Here is a 21,387-nt window from a genome sequence, read left to right as displayed (position 1 = left end):
CTCAAGGTTAGGCACATCCCTCTTGAAGTGCGGTGCCCAGAACTGGACACAGTACTCCAACTGTGACCTGACCAGAGCCGCATAGAGCGGAAGGATCACCTCCCTGGACCTGCTTGTGATACATCTGTAGATGCACGACAAGGTGCAGTTAGCTTTACTGACCGTTTCCTCGCATTGGTGGCTAATGTCTATCCTGGAGTCAACAATGACTCCAAGTTCCCTTTCAGCCACTGTGTTGTTGAGAAGGGTGTTCCCCAGCCTATAGGTATGTTGCAGGTTCTTTCTCCCTAGATGCAGCACCTTGCACTTGTCTGCATTGAATTCTATCCTATTCTCATCTGCTCACCTCTGTAACCTGTCTAGATGTAGTTGGATTCTGTCCCTCCCCTCCAGTGTGCCCACTTCTCCCTACATCTTTGTGTCATTAGCAAATTTGGACAGCGTGCTTTCCACGTCCACCTCCAAGTCACTGATAAAGATGTTGAATAGCACAGGCCCGAGGACCGAGCCCTGGGAAACTCCACTGCCTACATCCCTTCAGGTCGAAAACGACCCGTCCACCACCACTCTCTGGGTGCGACCATAAAGCCAATTTGCCACCCATTTGACTGTGTAGGCATTAATGCCACAGTCGCCTAGTTTTTCTTATGAAAATGGGGTGAGAAACAAGTGTCAAAGGCATTCTTGAGGTCCAGGTAAACAACATCCACCTCAATGCCCGCATCCAAAGACTTTGTGACCTGGTTGTAAAAGGAAACAAGGTTAGTTAGGTAGGATCTGCCCTCAGTGAATCTGTGTTGGTTGCCCCTGAGCATTACCTCCCATGCTGGGTCCTCGCAGATGTGCTCCTTGATAATTTTCTCAAAGGTCTTCCCAGGGACCGAGGTGAGACTAACTGGACTCTAGTTACCCGGGTCTTCCTTTCTCCCCTTCTTGTAAATTGGGACCACAATGGCCCTTTTCCAGTCCTCTCACCACCACCATTTTCTCAGCTATTCTACAAGCTAGTATAGAGTCTAGCTTATATGCCAGGAATACACAAACTGGAGCAGAATACCGGGGAAGAAAATCTACGGTTAAGGAGAGTGTATGATTTTTTTTACAAAGTCACTTACAAAAGCAGTAAATGAGAATTTCATCGTTAATGTATGCTGTAATTGGACTGCTTTATTTGAGTTAACTGCAATTTGTTCTTTCTTTATGTTTAAAGTATACAGTGTGTTCTCTGTTTTGGGAAATCTATTATCTGGTACAGAGTAAGAACAATGTCAATGTAAATGGCCTTCAAAGCCACATCTGATCTGTACCCATTTAAATGACTAAAGGAGAAGCAGGCAGGGTTCTTTGGTTAGATGTGATATCTTTTATTAGACCAACCGGGTAGTTAGAAAACAGTTCTTATCAAGCTTTCAGCCGCAGTCACCCTTCTTCAGGCATAGGGAGTCTCTGCTGTTCTGAGACTCCAAGAAATGAGAGAAGCTAAAAGTGTGGCAGAACTACAGGAGAAGCAGATTTTCTCTAATCTAGACTTTGTTCACACCAACATGCAAGCTACTTTATGCAGCTTTAATGTTTGTCTTATTACATTTCAAAAGCAAGTTATAGTTGTGAATTTCAGGAGTAGTAAGAATCACTATTCAAAAAACTTTCTTTCACATGAACAGTAAGTACCTTAAGTCCAGATGTTGGGATCCTGATCTGTTTTCTGGTAGCATGTTAAGTAGTCTGTAATGTTGTAATTTGTATCTGCCTCTGAGATCAAAGGCAGGCATTTTAAACTGCAGGAACAAATTACTTTTAACCTCAATCATTTCAATCTACTGTAAAATTAGCTTAAGCACTATTTACTGCTTTTTTAATAAACATTTTCTCTAGCACTTTCAAAATCATATAGTCTTGTTTTAGTTTAACTAATATATATCTCATCATAGTTTTTCAATGATGCAAAAGAGGCTATGGATTACTTAAAGAATTTAAAAGATGCCATACACCGAAAGTACAGTTGTGATCGGTCCAGTAATCTGCACAGACTGGAAGATCTTGTTCAGGAGTCCATGGTAAGAATTCAAGAATCTTGTCAACCTAAGTTACAGTTAAACAAGATTTATGCATATCTTGTTTAAGTAAAGCATCTTGTCAAGTAAAGCATATCTTAATGTAAAAACAAAATTATTTATAAAGTTGTCCAACAAAAGGAATGTCATATGGCTATAAAATTTATTTCTACATTGTCTAATTAAACAAGTTTATTCATTTGCTCTAATTTACAGAATGCTTTTCATAACTTTTAAATACACTCTTATTTATTTATTTATTTATTTTTCAATACTAGATAAGAAGGGAACTGATGACTTCATAAAGTCATTTCTGTTTGTGTGAACTGTTTTTTTTAAAAGACATGATAAAAAAAAGAAAAGTGTGAAGGAAGAGCAGAGCTCAGCCTACTTCTGGTTTTGTTCTTTTCTTAATTGGTATTTAGGAAGAAAAAGAACAACTCTTGCAGTACAAGAGCACAGTAGCAGGCCTTGTGGGGAGAGCAAAGGCAATCATTCAACTGAAGCCAAGGAATCCTGACTGTACACTCAAAACTTCCATCCCAATTAAAGCCATCTGTGACTACAGACAAATTGAGGTCAGAACCTTGAATTTCCTAAAATCAATTACAGCCGTGAGAAGACAGCTAAAGTTTAATTTACTTACATTTTCCTGGAAAACACAAGACCATAAATATCTTCCAGCCTAGTAAACAGAACAAATGCCTGTGTTCTGTCTTGCAGTTCTTTTTTCTGTTGTGTGACTTACTTTGTGACACCACTTACAAAGGTCCTTTGTAAGAGTAGTTTATAATGCTTTATATGTTACACAGTTCTGCTTTTCTGTTAAAACTAGATAACCATTTACAAAGATGATGAATGCATATTAGCAAGCAACTCCCATCGTGCTAAATGGAAAGTCATTAGTCCAAGTGGTAATGAGGCCATGGTTCCATCTGTGTGCTTTACAGTTCCTCCGCCCAACAAAGAAGCAATAGATACTGCAAACAGGTAAGGTGAAAACAGCTAAATGTGTACAGCTGTAAGTATGTTTTAAAATAATGTTTTGTTTAGAGGAGGAGCATTTTCTTGAGTTCAGAGTAGAAGTGATGTTTCCTTTATTTGTGTTGAAACAATTTATATTTCTGCTATTGTCTCCCTTTGCTACGTTAGCTTTTCTAACCTAATGTTAATCTTGTTTTTTTGTTTGTTTCAGAATTGAACAACAGTTCCAGAATGTACTGACCCTTTGGCATGAATCGCATATAAATATGAAGAGTGTGGTTTCCTGGCACTACTTAACAAATGTAATTGAAACTATTCGAGCTGGCAATGTTGCCTCGGTAGGTATTACAGTAGGGGTAGGCAATGTTTTTTTGGCCGGAGTGCCTAAAAAACCACAATGTCTACCTTGGAAGTTGCCGGAGTGCCGGCATGCCAGAAAAAACAAAATAGGTGGGGGGGATACATGGCAGGACGCACTGCATATTAGTATATTTAATAATCATAAATATTGCCTTTGTTGTTGTGTATTCCTTTTTTGTTAAGCATGTTGCAATGAGAGAGAGAGAGAAAGAAAAAGAACAGAGAGAGAACCAGACACACACACATGCACACAGAGAACCACATGCACAGACACAGAGAACCAGAACACACCCAGAACAGACACGTGCACACATACACATCTAGAACCAGACACATGTGTAGGCACACAGATACACAGAACTAGACAGAGGCAGACAAACACATAGAACCAGATGTGCGGGCTCACGGAGCTGGGCTCCTGGGCCACTGAACAAAATCTGACCCAACAATGTTCTGGTTCTCCCAGAGTCCCTGTGCTTCCCCAGGGAGCCAGTCCCCAGGCTGCAGCACAGCTGGCCAAGGCCCCAGCCTGGAGCCTGCTCATCAGCCCAACTACCCACCCACCCTGCACAGCTAAGCCTGGAAAAGGTGCAGTGATCCTGGTAAGGGGCAGCGCCAACCTCATCCTGGTGCAGGGCTGGATCGGGGCTGGGCTCGGAGCAGGTGGGGGTCAGGCGGGCTCAGCTGTAAGCCCTGCTGCAAGCAGCCTGAGCTCCCTGGTTGGCAGCAGGTACCAGAGCCTAGGCTGGCTGCAGCCAGAGGGCTGGAAACAACTGCTCCGGGCTCTGGCATCAGCTCCGTACTGGTGGGTGCACACGCATCTCAGAGCAGATGGTGGGGATAGGGCCTGAGGAAGCACAGCCCTCCTGCTGTCTGCTCTGAGGTGCACATACAGTTGCTGCCAGCACGGAGCTGATACTGGGGCTGTGGAGCCCGGCGCAGCTGTTGGCAGCCTGCCTGCTGCTTGCTGCAACTACCCAAAGCCCAGGCTGGCTACAAACAGCTGCGTTGGGCTCCAGAGCCCAGTCATCAGCTCTGTGGTAGCAGTGGGGGAGAGGCCCGGCTTGCGCTGCCTCAGGCTGCTCCCCCACCGTCCTCTCTGAGGCATGTGTGCACCTGCCAGTATGGAATTAATGCCGGAGCCTGGAGCAGATGTTTGCAGCCTCCTGGCTACAACTGGCCCAGGCTCTGGGTAGCTGCTGCCAACCACGGAACCTGGTCTGCTTGCAGCAGGGCTTGCAGCTGCCCAGCCGCCTGCTGGGAGCAGCCCAGGCTTTGTGGTTGGCAGCAGCTGCCTAGAGCCCAGGCTGGTGGTGGTGTGCCGAGCCAAATGGCCTTGCATGCTGTGCTCAGCACACATGCCGAGGGTTGCTGACCCCTGCACTAAACTATGTCTGTTTCAGTGTAGGTTGGCAGCTGGCTGGTATCCAGGGGCATTTATACACGTACATTTGTCTGCTCCGATGTGCCGGAGATCCGGTGTGTTGGAGCAGACTCAATTAATCAAGTCTGCTCCACATGCAAACTGATGTGCCCGGTGCTGCATTGCATGCATTTGTATAAATGGCAGAATGTGCGTCACTGCTGAGAAAATGGTGGTGGTGCACTTTTGAACTAAAACACTTTTAATGTGTTTGAGTTCAAAAGTGCGCCACTGCCATTTTCTCAGTGCTGATGCTCATTTTGCCGTTTATACAAACATACGTGCTGCAGCGCCGGGTGCTTTTAAAAGCGTCCGGTACTGCAGCACATGCATGTGTACAAATGCCCCAGAAGGCTGTACTTACAAAAGCTACTGTATTTACTTGAATGTAAGACAGCCTTCAATTTAAGGTGCCCCTCACATAATTAGATTCTAGACATGGAAAATATATAAATTTGTTACAATTTTCCATGTATACAATCTAATTATTTGAGGGTCATTTTTAAATTGCTGGTGGTCAAGCATCTAGCTCCTTGCATATGCTTACCCCCCTGACACCTTTTCCCCCTGCCTGACCTCCTCCTGCTATAGCCTCAGACCTCCCTGTTCCCCTTTTTCTCCCCCTCCTCCTGCTTCCCCCACAGCCTCTGCTCCCCCACTCCCTCTTCACCTGTACCGTTGTCCTCACTTACAGGGCTTCATCCCCATTCGAGCCTTGGGGTATGGAGCATGGCCCCAGCCCAGCCCTGTAGCAGCCATGTGGGTGCATGCTGCTGCTTTGGGGCTAGGCTGGGGTCGTGTTCAATGGTCCAGGCTGCAGCATGGATGGAGCCTGCTGGCATGAAGCAAGGGTAAGGCAGAACGGGAGAGGGGCAGGTGGGAGAGCAGAGGCTGCATGGTGAAAGAGATGGGGGAAGAGGCTGCAAGGGGAAGATGGTGGGGTGTAGAGGAAGTGGGCAGGGGTAGTTAGGAGAGGCAGGCAGCAGCTACAGCTGTGGCCCTGACCCCAGGTAGGAGCTGGAGCCTGAGCCACAGCAGCCAACTGCCTCCCACCTCACACTCATTCTGGATTCTAAGATGAGAGTTTCCCCCTATGTTAAATGGGGAAAAAAAAACCCCTTGTCTTAAAATCAAGTAAATATGGTATTATAAATGGGAGCAGATTGCAACTGCTTACATTGTCCTTTCAGGGATACAGGTTTCAGTGACCGGTGTGCAGTACTCCATCTTGAGTACTGCCCATAGACATTAGGGTTATAACTGTGCCTCTCGGTTACAGCTCTAGGCACCATCACACTGAGGCACCATATTTTCTCTGTACACCCTACTTCTGGTGGTGAAAGTAATGTTATCTTTTATGTGGCTATGTGCACTCCAGTAAGCTCTATCTCTCAATCAGCATGATAAGAGAGCATATTGGCGGAAGTGAAGCACTTCACTAAGCAACTACACCGTTTTTTGGGTCAGGAGGTAGAGCATATGAAGCAAATGTACTATATCTCAGTAGAGTGCTCCCTGGTAGCACAATGGAACCGGCATAGACATGCCCATAGTCTTCTCATAGTGCACCTTCATATTAAAGATGGAGGCATGTACAAGGCCCATGTTCAGCCTCTGGATCTTCAGGGAAGATATTTTAATTAGCCTACTCAATATTAGTTTAGTGTGATGTGTAATCAGTGTTATTTGAACACTGAACATCAGTAAGCAGCTGATTAAAAGAGTAACAAATCATTAGCAGCTTGATGTCAAGCTGGTCAGTGTTACCTTCTTGATCTTCATTAGTGCCTTCATGAAGGTATGGAAACTCTTTCCCTCAGAGATGACAAGATTATACTCCATGTCAAAGTTCTTGAGGGAAAATGAACAGCTGACACACAATGGATTTGTCAGGGAAGGAGCAAAATCAAGTGATGCAACTCCATCTATGACTTTATGAATCAGTAGGTGGGTCACCTCATGATGAATAGTGTTGAAGGCAAATTCATGGATAAGAGCTGGATACTTCATCACTGATCATAGATATAAAGATATGATCAACAAGAAGCTCCTGAGTTCTGAGAGTCTAATTCCTTAATTAAGGTATAAATTGATCATCACATATCCATGTGCTTTCAGGGAAGAAATGGACTGTTTTTGAGTACCAGAAGTATTTCAGGATTAAGATAGGACTTAAGTATATAATACTTCTAGGTTGTATGCAACTTCCCATCTTCAGCTGGGGAAGGAGTATTTCCATCAGTCATATTGTCAGGAACACTAAGATTTTCTCTGCTTCTTCTGAGGGAAGGATCTTCACAACTGTTGCATATTTTTCCTATGTTCCCAACAGAGAAAGAGGGTTCAGTGCAAGGTGCCTTTGCCGATTACATAGGAATATAAAAACATAGGACTGGAAGGGACCTTCTGGGTTGTCATCAGTCCCCCATTATTGTAGGTAGTCATGTCATATTATTGCACGTATAAACTGATCTATCTCTATCCTTAGGCCGTACCCCAAATGCCTCAATTCCTTCTGGAAACTTACTGTTCTGATTGGTTAGAAAATTTCTAATTGGCAGCCTAAATTGAGTCAAGGTTTATTTATACCCATTTATTTTTGTATTTTTACCCTCAATTTTTGTCTTGTGTCATGAACACAAGCTACAGCATGAACACATACCATAAAAGCATGCCATGTACCCTCTTATTTATACTATATCAGGGTTATGTTGAGTCCATGAGAATAGGCCCGAGGCACAGAGCATATTTCAACAGTCATTTAAATAAAAGGCAGTTTAAGGAAGGTTTTTTACAAAGAAAGGATGCAAGAAACTATTAGGATGTAAAGGCATTGAAAGAATATATTTAGAGAATTTCACTAAAGAAGCATTCTTTTTCCCCCCATATTATCTATCTTACTGTCTGCAGTATCTCACTGTTTAACAAAGTTCTCAGTCAAGGGCCATAACAGCATTCTCTTACATTTCCTGAGGTGCAGTACCTACTGAACTGCTGCTTTTTTTTGTGGCTTAATGCTTTCCCAGCTGCACGAGTGTTACGATGACAACATCTGGCCCAAACTAGGCTGACTTCAGCATGTAAACCTGTACCTAAAGAGTTTTACACTTACATTAGTCTCTAATCTATTTTAGATAAAGACAATGTTGCCAGGTGAACACCAGCAGGTTCTAAGCAATCTACAGTCCCGCTTCGATGACTTTGTGGAAGATAGCCAGGAGTCCAAAATTTTCACGAGCTCAGATGCAACACAACTGGAAAGGGAGGTTAATGTTTGCAAGCAGTATTATCAGGAGCTGCTTAAATCAGCAGAAAGAGGTAAGGGCAACTCCTTGAGAAATTTAATAAAGTCTTCTTAAAAGATGCTTTATGACAGCTGATAAATCAGTGCCTGTTTTATTATATTAGCACCACTAAGACTGTGAGAAGACCAAATAAATAAAGACCCATACTTAAGTTTTACTGTTATATTGTTCAAAAGATGGAGGGATTTTGGTTACTACTACTCCTGAAAGAATACTATAATCTATAGATTGCAGTTTATCATTTGGTCCAGCTTTCCTTAGTGTTGTTACTGAATGACTGAAATTTATCTTGAGTATTCATTGAGCTCATAACAGAATTGGAAAAATATTGATGCTATAATACAAAAAAATCTTACATATTCTTCCATAGGCTTGTAGAATACTACCCTCCAATATTTAAAAGCTATTTTTAAAAGATGAAAAGTTATGCTATGCTGTTAAGTAGTTATTGACTTAGAGGAATTCATTAGCATTTTGGAACTGATTATGCTGCCATTATATTTTCTACAAGTAGTCAGAAAATATTTTACTATTTCTCTGGAATAAAAGATAATAAGAAATAGCCATTAGAGCTTTGATACAATATTATAATGAAATAATATGAATTCATAGTCATTATGTTCAGCAGTGTATTTGGAAAGAGGGATGATGATTGCTGAGACTGAGATGATCCATGTTATACATTTAAATCTGGAAGTGCAGCAAGATAATCTAGTAACAGCCAAGGACTAGAGGCCTGATACAATTCCCAAAAGAGTCAGTAGAATTATCCCTATTGACTTTTGGTGAGATTTGAACCAATACCTCAATATACTACAGGTCTTTTCAGGATTATAAAAAGTGTTGTATGAAGGGAGAAAAATGTGATAAGTATCTGGATTTATTGGCTACGAAGTATCTTGTTTCCTTCAACAGAGGAGCAGGAGGAATCCATTTACAATCTGTACATCTCGGAAGTCAGAAATATCAGGTTGCGCTTGGAGAACTGTGAGGAACGGTTGATCAGACAGATTCGAACTCCACTGGAGAGGGATGATCTACATGAAAGTGTATTTAGGATTTCAGAGCAAGAGGTGAGTTTTTGGAAGGGTTGTTGAAATTACAATGGGTAGCAGTTTTTTAAAATTAATAGCCATAAATTGGAGTAAAAAAATTACAGTGCTGCCCAGAAGAGTGGAGATCATTAAGGGTCACATCCACAAAAGTATTTAGGCCTCTCAAGTCAACTTAAGAAGCATTTAGGAACATAAAATTATAATGCATGGATAATTTACTGTGGTGACTACCCCTGTGCACTCTTAGCCTGAACTAAGTAAAAACTAATCCTCAGTAATTTCGCTCAATGGAGTCTAAAAGCTACACTGTTATTCGCCTTCTATTTTATAGAAGCTAAAGAAAGAGCTTGATCGACTCAAGGAAGATTTGGGCGTGATCACAGATAAATGTGAAGCGTTTTTTGGTCAAGCTGCTGGTTCACCTTCAGTTCCCACTTTGCGCTCTGAGCTCAATCTCATCATTCAGAATATGAACCAAGTTTACTCTATGTCTTCCATTTACATAGATAAGTATGTAATTCACTAGCATTTTTTGTGTTTTTGTTGTGTTCCTCCATACATCTCTTTTGTCCTAAGTGAAAGGAAACTGAAAAATGAATAAAGTTATAAATATGAATAATGCTAAAGAAAAGGAAGAGAATGATCAAAACCATAACACTGTTAAGAGTTTTAGTTATTGTGTGACACATAACAAGAATGAAAAATACAATAGTGCAAATACTGTTGTTACAAGAGGTAATTGTATTGCAGGTTAAAAACTGTAAATTTGGTGCTGAAAAACACGCAAGGAGCAGAAGCATTAGTAAAACTTTATGAAACGAAACTTTGTGAGGAAGAAGCAGTAACCGCTGACAAGAATAATATTGAGAATCTTATGGGTACCTTAAAGGTAAGAGTTGGCTGATTCTTCTCAATAAATAAATTATAAAGTAATCTTATAAAATATGGTATTTCAGTTATAGCCATTTGGTTAGAATATACAGCAGCAAAAGACTTCCTTTATAATTAGAGTAAACTATAGCTTTAAGATTGCCATGCTAGGCACATTTGTATTTTTTGGGAAATTAAACTAAACAGAACATACATTCTACTTAAGAGGCTGATATAAATGTCATGGATCCACCTAGGTTACACATACCTGTACATTGTGTACATATATCATTCTGGTAATTTTAGTGTCAGTCATGCATGTAACATGCAAAGTGAAACTGTTGCATCTCTGTTTATATCATTTTTCTATGCCAGGTGTTGGCAATTAATGGCCTGTGGGGCAGATCTCATTCCCGGGGCTGGGGGGCTTTGACGGTGGGGGGCTTTGCCTGGGCTACACCACAGCTAGGTGGCAGGGAGAAGCAGCAGCAGTGATGGCCAGACCCTAGCACTAGCCCAAGTTGGGTCAATCCAGTCCATTGCCAAAAAAATTGCCAACTGCTGCTGTGTGCTGTATGTATCTTGGAATATTTGAAGCTCCAAGAATGCAGCAGCAAGGGAGACATTTCTCTCTCTAGTGCTAGAAGATTCTACACAATATAAATGGTGGTTGCCCAAAAACTTTGCTAGTTGCATGGACACACACAACATTAATATAATTTAAAATGCAGCTTAAAAATGATTGGGACAGAGGTAGATTCTTGTTAAGCTGTAACAGTTCAGAAGAATACCTGGAATATCAAGTGCTGTTTCAAACTAGTTCCCTGTGAATTGGTTCAGTGTTATGTATGGAGAGCAACGGTGCTGACAGACGTGGAAAAAAGTGTTTTATTGGAAGCAGCAGTGCATTACTTTGACCTGTCTCCACAATGTCTGTGTAGATCAGGCAGTTCAGCAGGGCTTTTTGGCATTCAATCAGTTAGTAGCTAAAAGCACGAAAAAAGCCCAACTAAAATGCCCAAGCTATATAGACGTTGGGAAAGCCAGGTGCAGCTAATGTGCCGCTTCCTGTGGGCATGTGCTAAGCTCAGCACAGGAGCGTGCCGAGTTTAAAGTAAAGCACCATTAATTTCCCCATGTCTGCAAGCTGCCTAAGTGTCCTGAGACACTATGGCAGCTTGTCTATGGTCAGTTGTCCAGGCATACCACACTGCATTGCTCCCACGTGCTGCTGCAACTCACTGCTCTGGTATTAAGCCATAACTCAACGCCCTCCCTCTCCTCCCCCAACTTTTAATTTTTTTAAACCTTTCACTGACACTTTTTTTTTTTTTTTACTCAATGGGCTGCTACTCACTGCTTTTTCAATAAAAGCTGTTTTTCTAACTGAAAGCTATGTCCTCCTTCCCTCATCATTGTTCTGTTCAATATTAATAGATCTATCATCTAATTCTAGGATAAAGGATAAAATAAAATAAAGATGCATTGTCTATCATCATGACACAGTGGATTACGCAGAGAGTACTACAGTGTCAATTTATTTATCATTTATTACATACTAGCAATGGAGATCTGAAGTAGATGAGAAAAGAGAGGTATTCCATGCTTTGGAAGATGAACTACAGAAAGCTAAGGCAATCAGCGATCAGATGTTTAAAACGCACAAGGAACGTGATCTGGATTTTGACTGGCATAAAGAGAAGGTTGATCAGCTAGCTGAGAGATGGCAGAATATTCATTGTCAGATTGAAAACCGGTATGTACTTTACATTTGTCTCTTTGATTATATGTTGTTGCTGGTGGGTAATATTGCTCAAATATATACACATATACTAGCACCTATCCATAAGAAGAACTCCGTATCTTAATACTTTCCCAACCTACCCTCATATCTGTTTAATTCTGTCAACCAAATGTTAATGAGAAACTACAGCAAGACAATAACATTGCATACTACACCGATTTTTAGAATCTATTTTAGTTTGTAAACATAGACACCTTGGAAGAGAAGCAGCAAGAATGCTGTTTCCATAAAAACATGCCATTATCAAACTTCACATTTTTCTGATCTTTAAAGTGAATGACCAGAATGCACACAGCAAACTTATAGTTATTTATCTATTTAGCAAGAATAAATAGATTTAAATGCCCCTTCCTCTAATTGCCAGAAACTAAAGGAGTGATTGGTAAAACTTGGTTAAAAAGGCAGCCTAGTGAAGGGAAACAGCTTGAATGCCCAGATTCTTAGCCATAAAGCTATCAGCTTCTGCAGACACATCATGTTAGAACCCATTCCTACAGTTCTTCATTTTGAGAGAACATACTCTTAGAGTGGCATTTTAGGGCTAAAATTAAAATGCAGCATATGTGGGTTATTGTTAACACATAGTGACTTCTAGTATAAATGTAACAGATTGTGGTGGTTGCATCTTGTAGCTGTAAACAGACTGCTTTCTGCAAATGTTCATCCTCCTGCTATCTAGCAGTTTGACAGTGATATTCATTATACAAAAATATTTCTAAATATTGGCTCTGTTTATAGACACATTTCTCTATTTCCTTTCTTCCTTTTTTCTGTTGATGGTTATCTTATTGTTTGTTCACGTATAGGCATAAATATAAAACCTTAATATGCATCTCTATTTATAGCATAATGAGGGTTTTCATAGTTTCATAGTTTGTAGGGTCGGAAGGTACCTTGACAGATCATCAAGTCTGACCCCCTGCCATGGCAGGAAAAAGCACTGGGGTCAAATGACCCCAGCAAAGTGTTCATCTAGCCTCCTCTTAAAGCCCCCCAGGGTAGGAGCCAGCACCACTTCTCTTGGAAGTTGGTTCCAGATCCTAGCCTCCCTGTCTGTGAAGTAGTGCCTCCTGATGTCTAGTCTGAATCTACCCTCTGCCAGCTTGTGACCGTTATTTCTTGTCACTCCTGGGAGTGCTCAGGGGAACAGGGACTCCCCCAATACCTGCTGGTCCCCTCTGACTAGTTTGTAACAGGCCACTAGATCCCCCCTCAGTCTTCTCTTGTGAAGGCTGAACAGGTTCAGGTCCCATAGCTTCCTCGTAGGGCCTGCCCTGCTGGCCCCTGATTATGCGGGTGGCCCTCCTCTGAAACCTCTCAACACTGTCCACATCCCTCCTGAAGTGCAGCACCTAGAACTGGATGCAGTTCTCCAATTGCGGCCTGACCAGTGCCACACAGAGGTGGAGGATCACCTCCTTGGACCTGCTCGAGATGCATCTGTGGATGCATGACAAGGTACGGTTGGCCTTCCTGACCGCATCCCCACACTGTCAGCCCATGTTCATTTTGGCATCAATAATGATTCCAAGATCCTTTTCTGCCTCTGCACTGACAAGAAGAGAGTTCCCCAGCCTGTAGGTATGCTGCTGGTTCTTCCTCTCCAGGTGCATCACCCATCCTGTTCTCATCTGCCCACCCCTGTAACCTGTCTAGGTCCGATTGCAGCCTATTCCTCCCTTTTAGCATGCCCACATCCCCCCACATCTTAGTGTCATCAGCAAATTTGAATAGGGTGCTTTTTAACCCCTTGTCCAAGTCACTGATGAAGTTTTAAACTGGGGAAGCAGCCTAGTAGACTTCAGGAAGTCAGAAATCACTGCTTCCCCCAAAGTGTCCCACTACCCCTGGTGCCTAGCTACCTTGTTAAGTCTCTGGGCTCTATCTCTTGCTTGCTATCTGTCACATGCAACCATGGAGTATTCTTAGAATGTCTGAAAGCAGAGCAGATTCATAAGTATATTCAAACTAGAAGACTGAACATTATTAAGAGTAGGATTCAATATTGTTTTGAACTCCTTCATCCACACCTGTATGGTCTCTTTTATTGGTCTGTTTGAATGTTTCTTTGAAATACTGTGTTAAAACTACAGTAATGAAACTTAAGCACTCTGGTCACTTCATCTCTGCTCTCAGGAAATAGCCCCAAAATAACTTCAATAGACTTAAAAAATCATAAGGTCTGAAGAGGGATTTTAGCTAAAAAAGCATAAATGGCTTTAGCTTCTAAAAACTTTGCTTTGACCAACTTTTGCTAGACTTTCAGGGAACAGAGGATGTCATGTATTTTCCCCATGTGAATGTTTTGGTCTTCAGTGGTCATTCAAAGAATCATGGCATCACCTGGAGCTCACCACACTGTAGGAAGTGTGCCATGAAGGCCTCTTTTCCTATATATATTTAGCACTTGCCCCCTCATCTGCTTACCTGTTAATGTGGAAAATACACATTATTTTTTCCAGGTCTGGGCCCTCCCTGAACACAGAACCTTCTTGAAGGTTTAATCCAGGGGTGGGCAAAATATGGCCTATGGGCAGGATCTGGTCCATGGGCCCCTAAAAAATTTAGTAAATTAATATTTATCTGCCCCTGGCTGCCTGTCAAAGATGGCAGGAGCCTGGGGCAGTAGGACCCAGGGGAAGCTGCCAGCAGGACCAAATGGCTGTAGAACCAAGGCCTTCCTGGCTCCACCCTTGCCTAGCAAAGTGTTCTGGCGTGGGATCCAGGGGCTGTTCCTGCCTCCCTACACTGGAGGGAAATTCAGATAAGAAGGGGGAGGGAGGCAGGGGAGGACCGCAGGTAGCTGCCCCAGTCCTCAGGGTCAGGCCGGGCCAGCGTCTGCAGTCCCAGTGCTGCAGCCAGGAACCACGTGGTGCTGGAGTAGCTGGAGGGGGCATGGAGGGGAGCAGCAGCAGCCACAGGCAGGGTAGTGGTGAAAGGGGCAACAGGCAGGAGGAAGGGGCAGTGAGCAGGTACGTGGAGAACAGTGACATCTGGGCAGGAGTGCAGGGCCACTCTGGTATCCCGGGGCCACTGTGGGGCGGCCCAGAGTGAGGTGGCAGAAGCGTGGGGTCCGGGCCAGTGGGGGCTGGGCTGGCTCCCCTTTTCCTGCTGGCCCAGCCCAGCCCAGCCCAGCTTCAGCTTCCTGCTGGCCCAGACCCCGTACTCCTGCCGCCCCACTCTGGGCTCTGTTGGTCCTGGTCCCAGGACACCAGCGCAACCCCCACATTTCCACCTAGCTGTTTTTGTGCTCCCATGTGCCCACACTCCCACTCCCCCCATCTGCTGCAGCCATTTGCCTCCCTCCACCAGTCACTCCAGCACCACAGGGTTCCTGGCTGCTGCTGGCTGGCTGGCTTCATGCCGTGCCAGCTGGGTGAGTCCAGCTCCTGCTGTGTCCTGTGGTCTCAGCTGTGCAGCTGGGATCTGGTGCCAGAGCAGCAAGCGGGGGGACGGGGAAGCAGCAGAAGGGCAGCAATGGCAGATTGAGGGGGAAGTGGCTGCAAGTGGGAGCACGGGGCCGCGTCAGTGCCCCAGGGCCAGGAGCAGCAGGAGCGTGGAGCCCAGGCTTGGAGGAGTGCTGGTGGGTGCTGTGCCTGCCACATGGGGGCCGTGGGCAACCTGCCCCCCACCTCCACACATACCACAACTCTCCCCAGCCACCCTCTCCCCACATTCACAGCCCCTCACAAACCCCATACCCACCTACACCCCATATCCAGACATACACTCGCATGCTGCCGCACCATACACCCACACACAGCCACACCCCCCATGCCTACCCACCCCACATCCACCCTCATACCTCACATACCCATCCACACCCCACATATCCATGCACACCCACATGCTCCCCCACATCACATATACCATCCATGCCTATCCACCCCTTCATAAACCACACACACACCCACATCCTCCCCCACACTCCACATACCCATACACCCATAGCTCCCCACAAGCCTATACCCACCACCCATGCCCCCAACCCCCAATATACAAGAGTAAGACTTCATGTTAAGCTGTTATACAATCACCTCTATGTACACTACACAAATGCATGCAAATTAAGACAGAATATTTTTTAAATCAAATTAATGAATGTTGTAGTAGATGTTTGATTTTTAGAATATAATTTGGTATTTTCCTAGTTCCATGATGGCAAATGCTTGCTGAAAGGAGTACTTCTTGGGGGGGCAAAGAGGAGGGATGTCTGGTGGCAAAGGTCAAGGGCTAGAAATAATTACCTTTCCTGGTTCAATCCATCCCAGACACCTGTTTTTTGTATACATATCCTTTAGCTCCTCTGCTGTGAGAAACCCTCTATATTTCATGAAACTTCATTAAACTGAAGCAGACTTGGGGTAGAAATTCCTGTTAAATGTATTTTAATAACAATTATGATATTTATGACATTAGGGGGAGGGAGCTAGGATGTATTGCCCTTAAGGCTTTGCTTAGATTATTCATTTGCTGTGCTCATTATCTGAACATTAGTATCTCTTGTTTTTAAATCAAACCAGGCTGCGTGATCTAGAGGGTATCAATAAATCTCTAAAATACTACAAAGATACTTATCTTGCACTGGATAGCTGGATCCAGCAAGTCGAAGATACTCAGCGAAAGTTTCAGGAAATCCAGCCTGAAAACAGCAAAGCTCTGGCTAAACAGCTGAATCAACAAAAGGTACGATAGGTATCCCATCCTGGTAAAAGTATTGAAACTAATAACTAAAGAAAAATTAAAAATCAGTACAGGTTACTGATAATAAACACATTTAACTGAGGTACTTATGGACTCCCGCCATACTCGATACTAGAATCAAAGCCCATTACAATCTTTAATGCATTTCTCTTCACAGCACCCCTGGGAAGAAGGCAATAGCTTATATTCCCATTTGCTGATGATTAGTTTGAGACACAGAAGGACAAAATAGTTTGCTCAGCTTCACCGAGGAAGTCTGCGGAGAGCAAACTTCCAAGTCCCTAGGTCCAAAATGCTGAACTATCTTTACACTTATATGTTAAACTAACTTTTTTTCATTGCTGTTCATGATAAATTATTTCCAGTGTACACACAATTATTTCCAATGCACATGATAAATTATTATGAAGGCACACACAAAATGACGGCTAAATTTTATACTTTCACCTTCAAGAGGAAATTTTAAATGGCAAATGAGGTAACTAATTGCACATGTAGAGTGGTATCATTAGAAACTCTAAATTTATTTGTCATGTATTATGACTTCAGTGGGATTACTGGGGTCCTTAAAGTTTGGTGAAAGTACTTTAGTAGACAGTTACTCAATATGCTAGAGGATTGAACCCAGGGAAGACAGACTTCCCCAAACATTTATGCCAAAAAGCCACTTTGAAAGTATCTTCTGTAACAGTGAAAAATAACAAGTATCATCATGGTAAAATCAGCTTTTCGGCATTGACCAACCTTATGGGTTTTTTTGTTACATGGTTTTAGCTGTCCCTGATCCACACAAGAAGTGAGTCTGTTATTGCTCTGGTTGGAGAACTGGGCTCTTTTGCTCATGCTCTAGGAGTTTATGCATCCTTAGAAGCTGGGGCTCAAACCCTGATTTGTTGACCAAGCTGTAAAAAAACTGTTTTGTAGCATTTTATGAGCTGTACTTACTGTGCAATGGATCTGACCTCCCATAGGTATCTTTCCATTGAATTAATGAAATTTAAATAAGGTGAATACAGCAAGCTGTAAGACATTACATTTGTTGACAGTTGTTTTCATTTTGTAGTAATAGGAAATTTAGGAATAATAATCATGTCATAACAAAAGGAATATAATAGTCATTATTGTCATTTTGAAGATAATACATGTGTATTTTACAGATGTTGGTTTCTGAAATTGAAATGAAACAAAGCAAAATAGATGAATGCCAGAAATATTCAGAGCAGTACTCAGCTGCAGTAAAGGTAAGACATAATAAAATATTTGTAATATTGTTTGGCTTTTAGTCAGCTGTTAGTATCTTATAAATCACAGTGCTAGATTTTATATAAAGTTGTACAAAAATATTCCATTCCGGATCAGTGTGATGGAGAATGCTAATAATTTTGTTGATTTGAATATTTTTACAGGATTATGAGCTGCAGACCATGACCTACAGGGCTATGGTTGACTCGCAACAAAAATCTCCAGTGAAACGCCGGAGAATGCAGAGCTCATCTGACTTCATTATACAAGAGGTTTTTTGATTATTATTTATAGCGTGCCCTATCTGAAAGTCTCAGAGATGTATATTTAATTTGAGTCCCTTGTTAAGGTAGGAAAAATAAAGAATGGCATTTACTGGTGTTTAGTAGAATAATCCCAAGGAAGATTGTTATTGTCCCTAAGTAAATTCTGAGGTGTAAAGAATCATAAAAAATTAAGGTTGGAAGGGTCTTCAGGAGGTCATCTAGTCCAACCCTCTGCTCAAAACAGGACTACCATTATTGAGTTGGCCTTAAAAACCTCCAAGGATGGAGATTCTGCCACTTCTCTAGGTAACCTATTCCAGTGCTTCACCACCCTCCTAGTGAGAGAGTTTTTCCTAATATTCAACCTAAACTTCCCTTCCTGCAACTTGAGACCATTGTTCCTTGTTCTGCCATCTGCCACAATTGAGAACAATCTATCTCCATCCTCTTTGGAGCTACCCTTCAGCTAGTTAAAGGCTGCTGTCAAATCCCCCCTCAGTCTTCTCTTCTTCAGGCTAAATAAGCCCAGTTCCCTCAGCCTCTCCTCATACGTTATGTGCCCCATCCCCCTAACCATTTTCATTGCCCTCCGCTGACCTCTCTCTAACTTGTCCACATCCTTTCTGTACTGGGGTCCCCAAAAGTGCTGAGTAGAGGAGAATGTGGCCTCACCAGTGCTGAGTAGAAGGGAAAAATTACTTCCCTCAATCTGCTGGCAGTACTCATACTAATGAAGCCCAGTATGCTATTAGCATTCATGGCAATAAGGGCACACTGTTGGTTCATTTCCAGCTTATTTTCCAATGTAAGCCCCAGGTCCTTTTCCACAGAGCTGCTGATTAGCCACTTGGTTCTAAGCCTGTATCAATGCATGGGATTCTTCTGTCCTAAATGTAGGACTTTGCACTTGTCCTTGTTGAACCTCATGAGATTTTTTTTGGCCTAATCTTCCAATTTGTCTAGGTCACTCAAATCCTAGCCCTTCCCTCCAGCATATCTACTACATCCCCCAGCTTGGTGTCTTTCATGAACTTGCTTAAGGTACAATCCATCCCATCTTCTAGATTGTTAATGAAAGTATTGAACAAAACCAGCCCCAGGACTGACTCCTGGGGCACTGCACTTGACACCAACTAGACCTTGAGCCATTGATCACTACCGATAGAGCCCAACAATCCAGCTAGCTTTCTGTTCACCTTACCGTCCATTCATCCAGCCCATATTTCCTCAACTTGCTTACAAAAATGCTGTGGGAGACCGTATCAAAAGCCTTGCTAAAGTCAAGGTATATCACATCCACTGCTTTCCCTGTATGCACAGAGCCAGTATATTCTGCTTAGTATATATATTCAGCTTTTTAACATACATATTATTATTTATGTTAAAACATTTGGTATTGCTCTTGATAACAGTAAACAAAATACTTAAACAATTAAGGAAAGTGGTCTAACAAAATAAAATTAAGTATTGTTAACCATGAGTTAGATCATGGTTTATTCAGCAACCATTTGAAAGCAGCTTTCATCATTATTGGGCTGAGCCTGGTGGCACCAGAAATGAATTTGTTGTAGCAGATCTCACAAAATTCTATGGGGGTGGGCAAAGATACACATTTTCCACCAGCTATCTGACAAAGAATACAACCGCAGAGGGTTTCCTGTGAGCCTAATGGGACTAGACTTTCTGCTGAGGAAGGTACTCTATGACTTCAGGGATGAAAGGGATTTCAAGATTTTACCCACCCTGTCCCAACACAGTCTTAATTCCTTTTCAACATACTACAGTTTTGTTGAGGAAGTTACACGAGGAGCCAGATTTTCAAAAGGAGGAAGTGACAAAAGAGAACAATTCTCACTGAACTTGCTTAGGCACTTTTGAAAACTCCATTCTAGTTTTACAGTAAACCCCAGAAAGAGATGAAATAAGATCCTTGTAATCAGGGAGACCATTTCCATTAGCTGCTCTCTCCCCATACTTTTTTTGTGGTTCACCAACCGAGCTATTCACATGGTACACACAGGTCACAGCCAATCACCCTATTACATAGATTGGACTGACCATCCTTAGGATTAGTGTTTCTGGTGGGAGACCTGTTTATGGGATCTATGAGGCTGTGTCATTTGAATCAAGAATATTAGCTCAGTGCTCTCTCTCTATATATAACTTTCCTTAAGGCTGTTTGAATTCTAGAAGTAGTCCTTGGACATTACTTGAAGACATCTCTCCTAGTGTAAATGCTACTGTTTCTCCTCCTCCTGTTTCTCTACAGTTCATGGATTTACGAACACGCTATACTGCCTTGGTGACCCTGATGACCCAGTATATAAAATTTGCAGGTGACTCTTTGAAAAGGCTAGAAGAAGAGGAGGTAGGTCATGGGAAAAAAATCAGTTGTCTTTGGGGGGCAATAAAACCGCTATTGGACTTAACTAGAATATTAGCTGGAACTACCAGAAAATGAAATTCCTTATAAACTCTATATCCATGGAAATCTAGAGGTATATTATACTTCCATCTTTCATGATAGTGAAGTTAATGAATCTCAAGGTATCATATTCCACCAGCCCTCCCAGATGGAAAGGCTGTTTTGCCAGGACATAGTATAAATCACTGGATTCTTCAGGGCAGGAAGTCACTTTTAAGAAAAGAAAAATTTTAATATGCCAAGATAGCATGTACCAAAGACCTGCAGCAAATGAACTGGAGATGGAAAATATAAAAATATAATATATCTTTTAAAACAATTCTTTGCTTTTTCAAAACAAGAACATGTTTATAAATACGTTTATAAACCAAAATACCTAAAATCACGATTTGCCTATCTTTATGAAGTACTATAAATCACAATAATCATACATAGATGGTATAGGTTTTTTGAAGTCTTGAAAGTTTAATTTGCAGATTTAGTCTTTCTGCAAAGAAGCAGGATTTCACATTTAAAATATGTTGTACATTTCTGTGCTCTAATTTTAGGGCAGGATGTATGTTGTGCATATAAAGACAAGCTGAACTTTGCCCCAAGCAGTGGGCTTGATGAAGGCAACATTAATGCCTTATGTATGGCCTGCTGCAGTGTATTTGCCATATTTATTCGAACATAAATTGACCTTGAGTATAAGATGATTCTCCAGTAATTAGATGCTATATATTTGTTATAATTTTCCAGGTATAGAATCTAATTATTGTAGGTTTGCCTTGAATTTGTTTCCCTACCATGCTACTTAGGAAAAATAAATCTGGAGGGTCATGTAGACCTCTTGACCTCTGCCTTACCCCAACTTTTTCCCCTTGAAGCCCCTTTCTCATCTCCTTACTGTCAG

The 21,387-nt window shown here is 42.2% G+C and overlaps 1 protein-coding gene across 19 annotated transcripts in view; it reads left to right on the top strand.

The window, feature by feature from the left end:
- The window catches only part of DST (dystonin), a 494,468-nt gene that overhangs the window by 277,157 nt on the left and 195,924 nt on the right, over positions 1 to 21,387 (top strand). For all 19 annotated transcript variants that reach the window (XM_019496873.2, XM_019496902.2, XM_059730546.1 and 16 more), the window contains 13 exons: positions 1,932 to 2,057; positions 2,480 to 2,632; positions 2,890 to 3,044; positions 3,250 to 3,376; positions 7,956 to 8,139; positions 9,042 to 9,199; positions 9,513 to 9,691; positions 9,932 to 10,070; positions 11,614 to 11,807; positions 16,379 to 16,541; positions 17,717 to 17,800; positions 17,966 to 18,073; positions 20,337 to 20,435. In XM_019496873.2, the coding sequence (XP_019352418.1) occupies positions 1,932 to 2,057; positions 2,480 to 2,632; positions 2,890 to 3,044; positions 3,250 to 3,376; positions 7,956 to 8,139; positions 9,042 to 9,199; positions 9,513 to 9,691; positions 9,932 to 10,070; positions 11,614 to 11,807; positions 16,379 to 16,541; positions 17,717 to 17,800; positions 17,966 to 18,073; positions 20,337 to 20,435 (1,869 nt within the window). The remainder of the gene's footprint in view (positions 1 to 1,931; positions 2,058 to 2,479; positions 2,633 to 2,889; positions 3,045 to 3,249; positions 3,377 to 7,955; positions 8,140 to 9,041; positions 9,200 to 9,512; positions 9,692 to 9,931; positions 10,071 to 11,613; positions 11,808 to 16,378; positions 16,542 to 17,716; positions 17,801 to 17,965; positions 18,074 to 20,336; positions 20,436 to 21,387) is intronic.

Source organism: Alligator mississippiensis, chromosome 1 (genome assembly GCF_030867095.1).
Source record: "Alligator mississippiensis isolate rAllMis1 chromosome 1, rAllMis1, whole genome shotgun sequence".
Lineage (NCBI taxonomy): Eukaryota > Metazoa > Chordata > Crocodylia > Alligatoridae > Alligator > Alligator mississippiensis.
Note: the sequence above shows the minus strand (reverse complement) of the source record. Positions and strands in the feature narration are given on the sequence as shown.